Here is a 15,405-nt window from a genome sequence, read left to right as displayed (position 1 = left end):
CACCTGATCTCAAGAACGTCGGCAGACTTCAACTCAGATACAGCTGAAGATTGTTGCATAGGAACTGTTGTCGGGCAAAGCCCTGGGCTCGACTAGAGCTTTTATCTTCTGCTTTACGACTTCACACAGTTCTTTCAGTCGTAGATGCATCGTTTTAGAGTTGAGTGCCGGAACACCCCATGAAGGATGGCATTGTCCATGGCGGCCACGAACTCTAGGGTTGTGACTCGTATATTAGGGCATTCAAGTGGGAAGCGGAAACATGGCATATTGCAGCGGCACTGATGGCGGCTTTTTAACCCCGCCTCGAACACCGAACCGACCGAACATGATATTTCCCTCCATTGAAAGGAAGGTTAATGATGAGCAGGTTGAATGCTAAGGCTTTTTAGTGTTATGGATTGCTAAATATTCGACGCAAGAATTTTGGTGTCTGGCTGAGATTGAGCGACATTTTCCTGAAAGCTACCAGTTCTTGCGGTATCTTTAATTTTGAACCATGCTATTATCAGCACCGTTGATTTTTGAGGTCGCCAGAATATCAAGTCGAACTCATTAAACCTCTGTTTTGAAATCCTCTCAACGAAGCAGTAAGTTGGTAGGTAGTTTCAGAACATTTTAAATTCAATTTATAAGTTTGTCCGTGGCTAAGTGTAGCAAGAAAAGAATGTGTACTCAGTAAATCAATAAGAGCCAGTCGTATCACTGGCACTGCTCAATTGGACTTGGAGTGTTCCCAGCCAAACGCGAGAGGGAGTATCCTCCATACACCCCGGAAGAATGGGCCCGTAAAGCGAATGATCTCTCACTCGATGGACCACTGGCCCCAGTACTCCCCGGCAATGTTCAGCTGGCCCAGGCGATCCGACTGGAAGTTAGCCATGGTGACCTTCTCCCCCCGGATGGTCCAATTCTCCACATGCAGCTCCATTCTCATCCCCGGTACATAGGGGATAATACTCTGGCCGAGACCGAAGCTGCCAGTGATCAAGCCATCAGGGTACGCGACATTCTTGACCTCGAAGTCCCGGTAGTTTTGGAGAGCCTGGATGCGGAAGAGAGATGGACAGGGTCCCTCGCAAACAACATTGGAAATAGAAAGGCTGATAAACTTGCTGGTGTCGGGTGTCTTGCCGTCCATATAGAAGGGGGATGCTCCAATAATCGCAGACGGCACGACGGTCTCGGAGCGGCGGTAGCGGGTATGGATGATATCAAGGCCGTCGATAACGACACCGTCTACCTGGCGCGAGTCCCAGCCCATCTGGATTATGGGGTCGTTGTGGACCTTCCAGATCGTGAGGCGCTTGGCGGTGACGTTGGAGTAGTAGGCTTTGATACCATCATCGTTTGCATGGTAAAAGACGTCGTTGACAACGCTGTTGGGGTACATCTGCGGTCCGTCGGTCTGGAAGAAAAAGGCGCCGACCTGCTTGTAGTCTGCGATGCGGACGCTGGCGTCGTTACTGTTTCCGTGCAGATCCATCGTGTTAAAGGGGGGAGCGTTGATGGTTGGGCCGTGGCAGTGCCAGGTTTGTCGGCCCACACTTTCGTGGTACCAGAGGCGAAGGCTTGTCTGGTCACTCTTGACGGCCTGGTAGTAACTCGCAGGGTTGGCCTGATAGACATAGTGTTCTCCGGAAAGGATACCGTGACCGGTGGCAAAGAAGTCGCCGCTCGAGGTCGTGTACTGGACAGCACCCTTCACGTACGCGCCTGGGGCGAGGTGTACCCAGTACGTGTTTGGGTGAAGCTTGAGGTGGTTTTCCCCATACTTGGGCTTATCACCTTGTGGGTTGGAGTTCATCCAATACACTCCAGGCGGGAAGTAAAGGATTGGCTTGTCTCCCCAGTCGCCTGCATTGATGGGACCGGGAGTCATGGTCTTGGTGTTGTCGTTGTTCATCCGGGGGATCTTGTCGGAGGGCAGGAAGGCACTGGCAAGGATAAGGAGACCATTCTTGGGTTCAACAGAGACCACATCACCGCCGGAATAGACGTAGTTCTGTCCATCGGAGCGGTAGGTGTAGAGATCATCGTTGAACTCAACAGAGAACCGACGACCGCGGTCATCCTTGGGCACGCGGATGATGATCCCGCCATCACTTGAGGTACTCAGGGAATAGCTGGTGGAGCTGGGCCGGATAATCACATTGGAGGTCGAGCCCAAGCTCTGGCCGTCGCGCCGCGTGATCTTCACATCGACATCCTGAGCATACTCGAACTGTGACCATGCCATGGTGATGCCAACATCAGGTTCAATGCTGATTCCATCATCCACGTCCTTGCCCAGAGTGCCGTCGTTGGGGTAGTCCCAGGGCGAGTAAATGCGTCCGTTGCCGTTTCTTGGGATTGACTCGTAGACGAAGGAGGGACGGAAGTCATCGGTGCCGGCAAGGCTGACCTCAACATTGTAACGGTGAGACTGGCGGACATTGCCGGGCTGGACTCTAGTTTTGGTGTTGACTTCACCAGAGTCATGCCACCAGGTGCAGAGGTTAGAATCGCAGGCCGTCGCGTTCCCGCTGGGGGAAGGTAGGCAAGTTCCGCCAACAGCCATGAACATGGCTGCAGTTAGGAAGGCTTTCATCGTCGGGATATCGCTTTAAAGGCAGTCGAACGGGCTTCTCAGAAGATATTCAGATGGAGTCTCTTCTGTTACCCAAGGAAATCGTGCTTCCACCCGGTATCTATACCCGGGAGAGCCTGGTTGATGGTCCTAGGAGCTCAAATGCGCATACCGGGGCCAAGGCGCAGAAGAGACCGAGTACCCCCGGATTCCCCAGGAAAGCTCGGAGATGGAAGACGCCACATCTTGGAAGCGGGTCACTCTGCCCAATCTCTTTGAATTGACGCCTTTCCTGAGTGTTTCGCGGGGCAAGTCATCCATACGAGTGACTCAACAGTATAGTTTCGGGGAATTCAGAGAGTATATTCATGAACCGAGCAAAATGGTCTGCTACAAGATGGGCATTTATTCATCCGCCGCGATCGTCGAGCCGTAGCTTTCTTCAGAGGCACCTCCTGGTGTGATCTACACCACATCTGCTTTGTACCTCAAGATTGCAGCATTCCGGAAGGCAGACGGTAAATCAAATTCCATAACACACAATGTGCGAGTGATGTCGGCGCTACGTCGGCCAAAGCCCATTATTTTCCCATCTCCTCATTCCCCAAACTCAACCAGGCCCCCCGCATAGGAAATCAGGTGTCAAATCAGTGCCAGCAGAATATCTGGTCCCGAGGGCAGGTGACTCTTAACCTGAAACTTGGTAATTTTCGCACCTGGCAGCCTTCAAGCCCCGGGCACTCGTGTGGGCAGCCGGAGGCTCGATTAGCTTTACGCACTGCCGAAGAACATCCGTTTGTGTTTCATAAACTGGGACAGCCGAGCGGTGGGTTTTCTGGTCTCGTCACTGAAATCGATGGTACGGAATAAAATACAATGTTTCTCAAGCCGGTACTCTACTATTTCTTCCGCACCGAACCTATAATGCATCTCCACGCCGTTTGAGTCTCTCTGCACTCCTCGTCAATCCTTTCGATGAGAGACGCAAGTGGCGGAGTCACCTCCGACCGACCCCTCCCCGGGTCTGTCTGATTCACCTTCAGTTGCTGTCCATCCTGGGTGAAAACGGAGGACATGAGAGAGAATGGGAACAGAAGCGTTGTACACTTCTCCATAGTAAAACCCTCCCTGGAAAGGAGCTCGAGAAACTGGGTTCCTGTCATAGGCTCTGCGGCCGGAGCTGTTGCTGCTGGAGTGCGGCACGCACACGCCCCGTCAGGGTGCCCGCAGCTGCACAATCGATATTCCTCGTAGAGACAGGGCTCTATTTGTCTTGTGAGCGGTCCTGCATGGCCGAGACGAGAATCGAAGAAAAAGAACTCAAAATTACCACCCTTATCTAGGATGCGATGGATTTCTTGAACCCACACCTTCGGCTCGAGAGTGTGTAGTCGATGCGGGTTCGCGATGAACTTGTACAGTGTTCTTGTCGTGACCACATCGAAGCTCTTTGGTTTAAAGGGCAAACACGGCGAAGAGTTCGTCGATAGCCGCGGTTGTGTGAGCTGGCATACGGCAACGGATGGTAGACCAGCGATCGTCCGCGTGTACACGCCTTTTTTTTTTTCGTCCGGAATTAGCAAACGGCCACCAACACGAAGGATTCGGGAGAAGATGTAAGCATACTGCCTTCAATGCCGCCCAGGTCAAGGACCCTGAGATTACGCCGCCTAGTATGATGCTTTGATAGCAGCGGGTGATTAATGTTGAGGAGGAGCGGATTCAGCTCGAAATCCAGAGAGAACGGATTTGTCAGTAGAGCAGAGTATGAGCGAAAGACATCCCTTGATGGGTCGGCAGCGGGCGTCGTCGTTGTTGAGATTGTAGTAGCTGTTGATGTGCCTGGTCGAGTCGCTGTTGAGGTGGTTGGGGAGCTGAAAGGTGGTGAGATGCAAGGGACATCGCCAGTGTTGCGATCATCATTGGAACCACGCCGATCTTCCACCGACTTGGACCTTCGAAGTTTCGCAGGGACGAAGATTCGGGCTAGTTTTGACGGACGCTGGACTCCAGATCCACTTCCACTTCGCTGAAGTCGTAGGCTGGACTGCGCAGACGACGGGCTGCCCGCCCCCAACGAGGCGGGTCTCTCTGCTGGCTCTCCCGCGTCTTGCCTGCCATCGTGGATCGCTGTTTGATGCTGCCAGAGCTGTCGCATGTAAGCGTAATTCTCCACGGTCATGGACGGATGGCTCTCGGGGAAGAAGGGGAACGCCATGTTGCATACGATCCGAATTAGTGATCGAAACTCGGAAGTACAGAGTGAAACGGTAGAGCGTGTGTTTTATCAGGCAAATGCAAGGATCAGAAGCCGGTTTCAGCACTCGCGGGCGTTCTCCGGGGCAATTCCAAGTCTAATTCCAAACAAGGCAAGCTCTCTCCACATGTTCCCATCCCCACGAAATGCACGGCCCCTCGCGAGCAGGAGGTACGAGGCCGATTCGGCCACCAAGAGCAGGTGGCAATCGAGCCCCGGCCTTTTGCGTCGTTCCCCACAGCCAGACATGCAGATGGGATTATCCTCTCGGACCCTGTGGATAAGAAAACTATTCTCTCCCTTTGTTCTACTGCTTTGCGATAATCAATGAAACGAGCATGGATACTATCTGCTCTGATCCTCCTCCGGGGCGCGCCCCCCAAGTGAAGCCAGCTTTATCGCATGCTCGCAGCATCTCATCAGACAGCGATTTTGTTTCAAGCCACTGGTCAGATCGGTCGTTTTTCAGCAATGGCGACATTTTCAACCCCCTGTCAGAGGCAGTTCCGGGTCTCTGCGACCTCACCTCCGGTGCCCGCACGGCGACTCGCGGCGAACAGAAAATGACATTCAGTCAAGCGTTTCGCCTCTACCCCAAAGCGATTTTCTGGTCCATCTTGCTATCGTCGACTATCATCATGGATGGGTATGATATGAGTCTTCTGACTAGCTTCTTTACTCTCCCGGTCTTCCAACGATCTTATGGCTCGACCGCGGGCAATGAGCAGGGTCAGTATTACATTTCGTCAGTCTGGCAAGCTGCCTTGATCAACGGAACCCAAGCCGGGGTGATCCTGGGCCTCCTTGGAAATGGCGTGGTTGCCGACCGGTTTGGGTACCAGCGCACCTTGATATATGCTCTACTTGTTCTGGGGGCTTTTGTTTTCCTGGCAGTCTTTGCGAGAAATCTGGAGACTTTGCTAGCCGCACAGATTCTATGTGGTGTGTATTTAAATTCCCCCAGTGCAATCTTGTCGAGGCACAGTGCCACTGCTAACTCGGCAAAAGGCATCCCATGGGGTATTTTTCAGACGTTGTCGGTCTCCTATGCTGCCGAGGTGATGCCGGTGGCGCTCCGAGGTCAATTCCTGAGCTATATCAATTTGTGCTGGGTTCTAGGGCAGACCTGCGGCGTCGGTGTGATCCGTGCTTTGGTTGATACAGATTCGGAGTGGGCCTATCGCCTTCCCTTCGCACTACAGTGGGCGTTCATTGCCGTTATTCTCACGGGGGTTGTATTTGCGCCCGAGAGCCCTTGTTAGTTTCTCCCTCCCGCTTGCCCACCTGACAGCATTTCTCACAAAAATACCGCATTGCAGGGTGGTTCATCCGCCAAGATCGGCCGGACGATGCTCGGAAATCACTCTTGCGACTGACAAGCAAGGGCGCGGGCGCCTTGGGCATCGAGGAGATTGTGGCAATGATGAAACACACCAACGAAGTGGAGAAATACTACGGGAAGAACAATGGCAAAATGACCTACCTGAGCTGTTTCCGGGGCGTGGACCGCAGGCGAACGGAGATCACCACCATGGTCTGGGTCACGCAACAGGTTTGCGGCTCGACACTGACCTTCTACGCCATCCCATTCTACGCGCAAGCTGGGTTCCAGGTGCGCAATTCCTTCAATCTCGCCGTCGGCATGTATGCAGTCTCGATCTGCGCGAACGTCGTCTGCTGGTTCCTCCTGCAATGGGTCGGACGCCGGCGCCTCTTTCTCACGGGGACTTCGCTGTCACTGGCCATCCTCATCACCTGTGGCTGCGTCAGCTTGATGCCCGAATCCGCCGCACAATCGTGGACCCTAGGTTCCCTGATCATCGTGCTGACTGCCGTCTACCAAGCGACGCTTGGACCCGTTGGGTATATGCTGGTGGCGGAGATTCCATCCACCCGACTCCGAGTGAAGACTGTCGTCGTGGGGCGGGTGGTCTACAACATCACCAGTATCATCACCAACACCCTTGCCGCGCGCATGCTGAGTCCATCCGCGTGGAACTGGAAGGGCAAGTCTTGCTTTTTCTTCGTCGGCACCACGGCCCTCTGTCTGGTGTGGTGCTATTTCAGGCTCCCCGAGCCGTACGGGCTGAGTTATCTTGAGATTGACATCTTGTTCGCGAAGCACGCGAAGGCGTCCAAATTCCGTGTCTTTCAGCGCAATTTGGAACGGTCGGGATATAATGAAATTGCCAGTTGCGATCGGGGAGCCGGGGCATGGCAAAGGTATTAGTTATTAGTTTGTACTATATATATTTTTGCAATTTGCACTGTACATCAGTTTGACAACTGCGTTGTAATTTTTTTGTAGCGTATTGATTATCAGAGCGTCCCTTCCTGCTCAACTGATTACCAACAGAACGAACTTCGGAATGTGAAGACCTCGCAGAATCCCCGCTGGCTTTCTGTATTCGCAACCACACCCCGACGGAGAACTGTAAGTTGCCCCGTGATACTCGAAACGCGCAAGACGAGCTACAAAGTCTGCGCTACCGTTTTCTAGTCCTCCGGCGTCGATGCAAGGCGGTAGAGTAGTACTGTACCGAGGACTGCAAAATCATACCCACCCTAGTCTCTTCCCCACGTTCACTTGCCAAAGCACACACCTCAAACCCATCATTGTTGCATGTCTTCAACACCGCCAAATTTCTGCGGGTGTGCAGATCGACAGGGCCCTCCAATGAATTATTCTGCGCATCTGCATGAAATATACCCGGAGTGTACCCGAGGTGCAGAAAATGGTGGAGTGGTCCAGACGCCTTTTGTGATTTTCCCATCGTATACGCTTTCGCTGTCTTTGCCTGACGTTGGAAGCCTGTGGACCATGGCACTGTGAACTATGAAGAAGTAATGAGGATGATAATATGCTTAGGTACATGTCCAAATATATATAAATATAGTGGAGCTAATGTTCGGCATTCCACAACCCCTTGTTTCTGCAACCCGCAATATCTTTCCAGCATGAGCACTTCGATCTCTTCCTAGCAACTAGCATCAAGCGGCCTTTCTGCTTGCATACTGCTATCTATAGTCTATTGAGGCCTTGATCGCCAACCCCTATCCAGACCCACAGCGCGCCATCTGCAGATACCGACGCGAGCTAACAGAACAGAGTCTCTCCTAAAGGACTAAGACGGATATCGTTCTGGCTCTACTCCCATCAATCACAATGAAAGTCGACCACAAACACGACCACCGGGACAATTCGCAAGATTTATACTATCAGCAGGTGGACACGGATTTTGCTCACTACGCCCTGCTAGCTATCGCATGTTTCGCTACACTTCTACTCGTCTGGAGAGCTTTATTTAGCCTCTCATGTTATTTACGACAAGTAGCATGTCTGACGAATGACCGACAACAGTTCTTTGTGCCCGCATCAAAGTGGCTTGCAGCGGCTCGGATGCATTTCTTGTATGCGCCACTATTTCGCACGCGGCATTATTGTGAGTTTCGGCTCTCTCGAGCCATAAACATGGGCACGCTGCCTAGCCGCTCTCAATCGTGTATTGTGCTAGGAATCCTTGCGATGAATGTGGCATTGTGTACAGTGAATGTGCCGTATGGTACCGACCTGGCTGCTGCTGTGGTCCGACGTCGAACAGGCACGATGGCGACCATGAATCTTATACCAGTGGTCTTGATGGCTGGCAGGAATAATCCGCTGATTTGTCTCCTTCGCATCTCCTACGATACGTGCAACTTGTTTCACCGGTGGCTTGCGCGCATTGTTGTTTTGGAGTCCTTTGCTCATGTCTTTGCCTGGTGTATTCCTGAAGCGCGACACGGTAAGTGGAATACTGCTCCGGTTCAGCGTCTGTGGGCATGGATACTCATTCACTTTTGCTCTCATAGGCGGCTGGGATGCAGTCCGAGTAGCATTTAAGGGCAGCTGGTTCCTCCAGACGGGACTGATTGTGAGCTCACCCTTGTACAAGTCCTTGCTTATGGTTGCTCTCCCTAATTAATTGTCTGGCTACATCTCAGGCTGCGAGTTCCTTTGTCTTCCTCCTTGTCCATTCTCCGTCTCCAATACGCCACGCCTTCTATGAGACGTTTTTGCACCTTCATATTGCCGTAGTGACGGTGGCATTTATCTTTGGGTGGATCCATGTGGAAGGCCATGCAGCTCACAAACTTCTGCTCGCGGCGATAATTCTCTGGGGGGTTGAGGTACTCGAAACACACCCCTTGCACCTCCACCACCTGCAGAGACACTAACTAACCAGCTGGAAACGAACAGCGCGCAGCACGCATTGCCACAATTCTCTACCGCAACGGCAGCCGCGTCCCGACCACAGCCGTAATTGAATATCTACCGAACGACTTACTAAAAGTAGCCCTGCACATTCCGCGGCCGTGGCATATTACACCCGGACAGCATCTCTACTTGTACATCCCCTCGATTTCGCTGTGGACCTCGCATCCGTTCTCGGTATGCTGGAGTGAGAATTGGGAATTGCTTGACACCTGCGACACCACCCCCGATGCTGACACTGAGAAGAGCAATAATGAGAAACGCCAGCGAGACACAATTTATATCCTCATCCGCCGCCGGACAGGGTTTACAGAGACACTAGCACGCCGTGTCCGGCGGAGCGTGAACCAGACCCTGTCGGTCCATGCTATTGTCGAGGGACCGTACGGGGGTATTCATTCGCTTGATTCGTATGGGACTGTTATCTTGTTCGCGGGCGGTGTTGGGATTACGCACCATCTCTTGTATCTGCAGAGACTTGTGCGCGGACAGGTTGATGGAACGGTCGCCACGAAGAGAATTACCCTTGTCTGGGCTGTTCGATCGCTGGGGGATGTGGAGTGTGTTGAAGATTGGATTGACAGTACTTTGAGGATTGGGACGGCGGAGGAGGAGGAGGAGGAAGAGAGTACTAGTCGGAGGAAGAGATCAGCGCGTGTATTGCAGATTCTGATCTACGTCACTGGTGTGTGCGACAGCAGGGATGAGAGGAGCAGTCATATTGGGTTGGATCAGGGCGAAAGGCAGGTCTTTCACGGGCGGCCGAGCTTTGAGAAGGTGCTGGCGTGGGAGGTGGAGAATCAGATTGGGGCGATGGGAGTGCTTTGCTGTGGCCCGGGCGGGTTTAGTGATGATGTGCGGAGGGTATGCAGAGAGGCGCAGAGGCGCAGTAGGATTGATTTCTTTGAGGAAAGCTTCACCTGGTGACCGCGTGTGGTCAGGAAGCGAATCCCAGTGTACATAGTTCGAGAAGACTGGGTTGAGAACATCCTGAAGGGCAATTGCAAATGGGGAAGCGACTGCGAGCCAACAGCCCTGGAGACAAGATCCGCCTTCCGTCCCCGGAGCACTTCGCACGATGCCAACCAGAGCGCTGCGGTTTGCCGGGCACGGTGACAGCATGTGGACCGACGCATCGGGCCATGAAAAGCTCGCGAAACAAGGGATCGGGATGGAACCCAAGACAAGCCCCGCAATTTCCTGTCACCCCGCATTCGCAAATTGATCGAACGTTCCATGGTGAGGAAAGGGAAATGTGAAATTGCTGGGAAGCCTGGGCCTTCGCTCAAGGAGACATGGGCCGAATCCATGGATGAGCATTCATTGCCTCGCTTGTGTCGACCACCACCACTCAGGTTGCGCAAAAGGCCCGCAGGGGGCCCATAAAAGGGCCGATTGTGGAGCTCAAACCTTGACCGGGTCCCCAGCCTTCGAGACCATCGTCGGCTGCCAAGAGTCTGGGGCAAACCAGAAGTGATCATATCCAAGAGCTACTATGCCGAAGAACGGCCGCTTTGCCTTCCATCTCACCCATATGCCTTCGCTCTCCAGGTCCCCGAACGCACCACCGCGGACGGCGATGGGCAAGCGCAACAAGCCATCACCCTGACTACTATAAGGGGCTCCAATCCCTCGCCTCTAGTGACCTTTTCCCTCGCATCTCACTCCTGTGACACGCTCTCATACATTCCATTGCTTGTTGTATTGTCCTTTCTTCCCTGCGGTGATGGAGTTCAAATCTAGCGCCCAGCATGTCGAGGATGACCTTAAAGTCCCCATCGACATGGACAATGTCATCCATGATGCCCGCAACGCGACCGAAAAGGAACACAAAATGAGCCTATGGGCAGGCTTGAAGCTGTACCCCAAGGCTGTGGGATGGTCGATCCTCATCTCTGCCGCCATTATCATGGAGGGATACGACGTGGTCCTCATGGGCTCCTTTTACGGCTATCCAGCGTTCAATCGAAAGTACGGTAACCTCATGTCGGACGGCAATTACGGCTTAACTGCTGCCTGGCAGGCAGGGCTTTCCAACGCAATGAACTGTGGACAAATCCTTGGTCTGTTCCTGAATGGAATTGTGTCCGAGAAGTTCGGCTACCGCAGGACCATGATGGGATCGCTGATCGCGACAACGGCGTTTATTTTTATTTTGTTCTTTGCGCAAAATGTGCAGACTCTTCTGGTTGGCGAGATCTTGATGGGCATTCCACTTGGTATCTACCAAACTCTCAGCGTAACGTATGCTTCTGAAGTGTGCCCGGTTGCGCTTCGTGCCTATTTGACAACCTATGTGAATCTCTGCTGGGTAATTGGTCAACTGATTGCGTCTGGTGTCTTGAAAGGCCTGTCTGAACGCGCGGACGAATGGGCGTATCGAATCCCATTCGCTATCCAATGGGTCTGGCCGGTTCCTATCTTCATTGGGGTTGTCCTCGCACCAGAGAGCCCATGGTGGCTGGTACGCAAAGGCCGAACTGAGGATGCGGTCAATGCCCTACTTCGACTCACCTCAAAAGGGGACGCCGATTTCAACGCCCACGAAACGGTTGCAATGATGGTCCACACAAATGAGATGGAGAAGGAAATTGTTTCCGGCACCTCCTACTGGGATTGCTTCCAAGGTTATGATCTGCGCCGAACTGAGATCTCATGCCTCATCTGGGCGGCCCAGAATTTGTGTGGTTCTGGTCTTATGGCTTACTCAACTGTCTTTTATCAACGTGCTGGTCTGGCGGTTTCTCAGTCGTTCAACATGTCGCTGGCCCAATATGCGATTGGTTTCGTGGGCACTGTTCTGTCCTGGGTGCTGATGTCCTACATCGGGCGTCGGCCACTCTATGTTTACGGTCTAGCAATCCTATGTGGCCTGCTCCTCATTGTTGGCTTCATTTCTATTGCACCTGAAACCTCCGCCACCTCTTGGGCCACGGGCTCCATGCTCCTCGTGTACACCTTTTTCTACGATTCCACTGTCGGCCCCGTATGCTACTCCCTCGTGTCTGAAATCCCAACCACCCGCCTCCGCATCAAGACCGTCGTGCTCGCACGCAATCTGTACAACTGCTTCAGCATCGTCAACGGCGTCATCATCCCCTACATGCTCAACGTTGACGCATGGAACTGGCGCGGCAAGGCTGGCTTCTTCTGGGGCGGCCTCGCCCTCTGCTGCTGCGTGTGGGCGTACTTCCGTGTCCCCGAGCCCCGCGGCCGCACGTACGCCGAGATGGATGCGCTCTTCGAGCGCAAGGTTTCCGCCCGCAAGTTCGCCTCGACGAAGGTCCAGTTGTTCCACGAGGATGCGGATGCTGTCACCGAGGAGCGGAAATCCGGCTAAGGGCGGTTCTCATGTCTGTGCTTCCGAACTGCGGGTTATCGCCCAGCATGTGTGGGCATGCTGCAGGGGGATGACGGGCTGAGGGCTTATGCACACTACGTGTTAACAGGTTTTCTTTCACTTGTTAGTGGTGGTGATGTCGGAACCGTTGCGAGAAGACTCTGATGAGTATCTTGGATAAGGTCAAGAATTAGCTACTGCAGTCGCAATATAATTAACTTTTTTACAAGCCATGTGTGAACAGAATAGCAGGAAAACCAATTATTTAGAAATCTTTGTATTGTGATCGTCCCCACCCCCGACATCAAACGGTTCGAAGCCACCAGCGCGTGCACCTTCACAGTACCCACAGTAGCTAGCTCCGTTGGATCACCGCATCATTCTCTGTTAGTGACAATGGTCGAGACTCATGATACGCAGCTTTCCAGCGTCTTGGTCACCACGCCCTTATGAGAGCAGCCACGAAGGGTCAAGCTCATATTCAGTTTTTTTTTATTTTTATTTTATTTTCTTTTATTTATTTATTTTTTTTGTTCGGCTGGAGGACACCGTACATTATTGCGCAGAGTGAAACGGAAAGGGAGGTAAGAATGCAAAAGAGCGACCGAGTAAGGGCCGAGATCTTCCACGTGCCCCCATGCAAGACAATCCGCGGAATTACTATTTGGGGAACGGGGCAGCGATCCAACCGCGGACATCGTGAGCAAACCCACTGGTAAGAGCCGAGAAAGGAACGGGGATTCTTCGGCATATCTGCGGTTAAAAAGGGAGGCATCATGTGGCAGTTGGCAGGTATATAACTGGAGATGGATATACAGCTGGCAGTCTAAAATCGAAGTAACATGTCCCCTTCTGTCTTCAGGCCGCAAAAAGAGGAGGAGGACTGAAAACCGATACGCATTAACAATCGAATCACTGACGATGCCTTCGCTCGAATATACCCCATCCCCGTCTCCCACCCCAAATACGCTCAAGAAATGGTGGAAGGATAGCTCCGTCTACCAAGTCTACCCGGCTTCCTTCTGTGATTCCAATGGCGACGGCGTTGGCGACATCCAGGGGATCATCTCTAAACTGGACCATATCAAGCATCTTGGTGCTGATATCGTCTGGCTGAATCCTGTCTTTGCGTCGCCCCAGGTAGACATGGGCTACGATATCTCCGACTACTATGCAATCCATCCTCCCTACGGAACACTGCAGGATCTGGACCAGCTAGCTGCGGAGATCCACACGAGGGGGATGAAGCTGGTCCTCGACCTTGTTGTCAACCATACCTCCGATCAGCACAAGTGGTTCCAGGCGTCGCGGGCGTCGACCGACAATGAGTACCGCGATTGGTATATTTGGAGAAAGCCGGTGTTCCGTGATGGTGAGAGACATCCGCCAAATAACTGGCGGTCATATTTTGGAGGTACTGTTCCCCATCCACGATGAATTTTTGTTCTTTTTTTTTGAGTCCTAATCAAGGCGGTTGTCGCCCAGGGAGTGCATGGACATACGACGAACAGACCGGGGAATACTACCTGCACCTTTTTGCCCGGGAGCAACCAGATCTGAACTGGGAGAACGCCCAAGTCCGAGAGGCTGTGCACGAGATTGTAAGATACTGGCTTGAGCACGGTGCTGATGGATTCCGCATGGACGTGATCGGTTTCATTAGCAAGGACCAGTCCTTCCCGGATGCACCGTTGACAAACCCCGATTCGCCGTGGCAGTCGGGCAAGGAATTCTATGCGTCTGGACCGCGACTCCACGAGTATTTACGGGGAATTGGGAAGATCCTCAAGGAGTACGACGCGTTCTCCGTCGGTGAGATGCTGGACGTTGGTGATCCCGCGGAGATTTTGAAAGCTGTCGGTCACGATCGCGAGGAGATCAACATGGCTTTTCATTTTGAGATGTATTTCCGCCCCCTTTTCCCCCATTTTCAAGCATTCGTCGGTGCTAAACCTTGCTGCAGTGTGAACCTGGACCATGGCGCGACAGACAAGTTCGGCCCTCGCGAATGGGGTTTGGGCGAGATCAAGGCTATTGTGTCCAAATGGCAGCAGTTTATGCATGACAATAACGGCTGGAACGCTCTGTACCTGGAGAATCACGACCAAGGCCGCTCCGTATCTCGTTTTGCCTCGGATAGACCCGAGTTTCGAGAGCTCTCCGCAAAGATGCTGGCGACACTGCTGGGAACCCAGAGCGGCACCGTGTTCATCTACCAGGGCCAAGAGCTGGGGATGCCGAATGTGCCACAGGATTGGCCACTCGAAAACTATCGAGACATTGAAACGCTCAATCATTGGAAGGAGTAAGAATCTGCACTCTGGATGCTGGAGAGAATTCTGCTGACACGGTGGGGATAGACTGACATCCTCGCACCCGGAGGACACTGATCTCCACCAGCGGGCCCTGGCGGAGTATCGCCTCAAATCGCGCGACAATTCACGCACCCCAATGCAGTGGGACGACTCCCCCAACGCGGGCTTCTCCACAGCCGAGCCGTGGATTCCCGTGCACCGGGACTACGCAAAACTCAATGCCGCCCTGCAAGCCAAGGACCCCGCGAGCGTTTACTCGTACTGGTCGGCGATTCTCGATCTCCGCAAGCAGTACGCGGACATCCTGGTCTACGGATCCTTCAGATTGGTTGACGCTGAGAATCCAAGTGTTTTTGCTTTTGTTCGTTCTGGGGCGGCGACCTCGCAGCAGGCGCTGGTTGTGCTGAACTTTGGCCCGCACGCGCTCAGCTGGACTGTGCCACCGAACGTTCTTTCCAGGCCGGGCCATGTGATCCTGTCCAACTACCCTGCGCGGATCGGAAACAAGCTGATTGAGGCGGGGTTGGTTTCTCTTGGTGCGTTTGAGGCGTTGGTCTGCTTAAACTAGCGACACTTTAGAGTTGAAGTCCAGCCGCAGTCTCTCCGAAGAAGGCCCGTTCACAAAACTTTCTGAGCCACCCCATTTTATCACGAGGTTCCGCTCTTAGG

General features: G+C 53.1%; 6 protein-coding genes across 6 annotated transcripts; 4 read left to right on the top strand and 2 right to left on the bottom strand.

Annotated features, from left to right (window-relative positions):
* Nucleotides 1-608: 608 nt before the first annotated feature.
* BJX67DRAFT_391233 (dextranase) lies at nucleotides 609-3,017 on the bottom strand. Its single transcript, XM_071034750.1, has 2 exons — nucleotides 2,765-3,017; nucleotides 609-2,525 (listed from the first exon to the last, which is right to left on the bottom strand). Exons 1-2 carry the CDS (start codon nucleotides 2,812-2,814, stop codon nucleotides 806-808), a joined length of 1,770 nt encoding a protein of 589 aa, XP_070881436.1. The 5' UTR covers nucleotides 2,815-3,017; the 3' UTR covers nucleotides 609-805.
* Nucleotides 3,018-3,379: 362 nt separating this feature from the next.
* On the bottom strand, nucleotides 3,380-3,686 carry BJX67DRAFT_366284 (uncharacterized protein; the record flags this gene model as incomplete). Its single annotated transcript, XM_071030380.1, has 1 exon — nucleotides 3,380-3,686. A coding segment is annotated over one exon (218 nt), but the record flags the coding sequence as incomplete, so codon positions are not given.
* A 1,267-nt stretch (nucleotides 3,687-4,953) lies between these two features.
* Nucleotides 4,954-7,056, top strand: BJX67DRAFT_391230 (general substrate transporter; the record flags this gene model as incomplete). The annotated part of the gene is made up of 4 exons (XM_071034749.1): nucleotides 4,954-4,997; nucleotides 5,296-5,768; nucleotides 5,835-6,083; nucleotides 6,146-7,056. 4 exons carry the CDS (start codon nucleotides 4,954-4,956, stop codon nucleotides 7,054-7,056), a joined length of 1,677 nt encoding a protein of 558 aa, XP_070881434.1.
* Nucleotides 7,057-7,992: 936 nt separating this feature from the next.
* Nucleotides 7,993-10,053, top strand: BJX67DRAFT_391228 (ferric reductase family protein; the record flags this gene model as incomplete). The annotated part of the gene is made up of 4 exons (XM_071034748.1): nucleotides 7,993-8,611; nucleotides 8,679-8,740; nucleotides 8,811-8,996; nucleotides 9,067-10,053. 4 exons carry the CDS (start codon nucleotides 7,993-7,995, stop codon nucleotides 10,006-10,008), a joined length of 1,809 nt encoding a protein of 602 aa, XP_070881433.1. The 3' UTR covers nucleotides 10,009-10,053.
* Nucleotides 10,054-10,864: 811 nt separating this feature from the next.
* BJX67DRAFT_375250 (general substrate transporter) lies at nucleotides 10,865-12,421 on the top strand (the record flags this gene model as incomplete). Its single annotated transcript, XM_071031667.1, has 1 exon — nucleotides 10,865-12,421. The coding sequence occupies one exon, from the start codon at nucleotides 10,865-10,867 to the stop codon at nucleotides 12,419-12,421; it is 1,557 nt and encodes a 518-aa protein (XP_070881432.1).
* A 921-nt stretch (nucleotides 12,422-13,342) lies between these two features.
* BJX67DRAFT_375249 (glycoside hydrolase family 13 protein) lies at nucleotides 13,343-15,304 on the top strand (the record flags this gene model as incomplete). Its single annotated transcript, XM_071031666.1, has 4 exons — nucleotides 13,343-13,835; nucleotides 13,907-14,324; nucleotides 14,385-14,726; nucleotides 14,782-15,304. 4 exons carry the CDS (start codon nucleotides 13,343-13,345, stop codon nucleotides 15,302-15,304), a joined length of 1,776 nt encoding a protein of 591 aa, XP_070881431.1.
* Nucleotides 15,305-15,405: the final 101 nt, after the last annotated feature.

This window comes from Aspergillus lucknowensis, assembly GCF_044049455.1.
Source record: "Aspergillus lucknowensis strain CBS 449.75 chromosome Unknown BJX67scaffold_67, whole genome shotgun sequence".
NCBI lineage: Eukaryota > Fungi > Ascomycota > Eurotiomycetes > Eurotiales > Aspergillaceae > Aspergillus > Aspergillus lucknowensis.
Note: the sequence above shows the minus strand (reverse complement) of the source record. Positions and strands in the feature narration are given on the sequence as shown.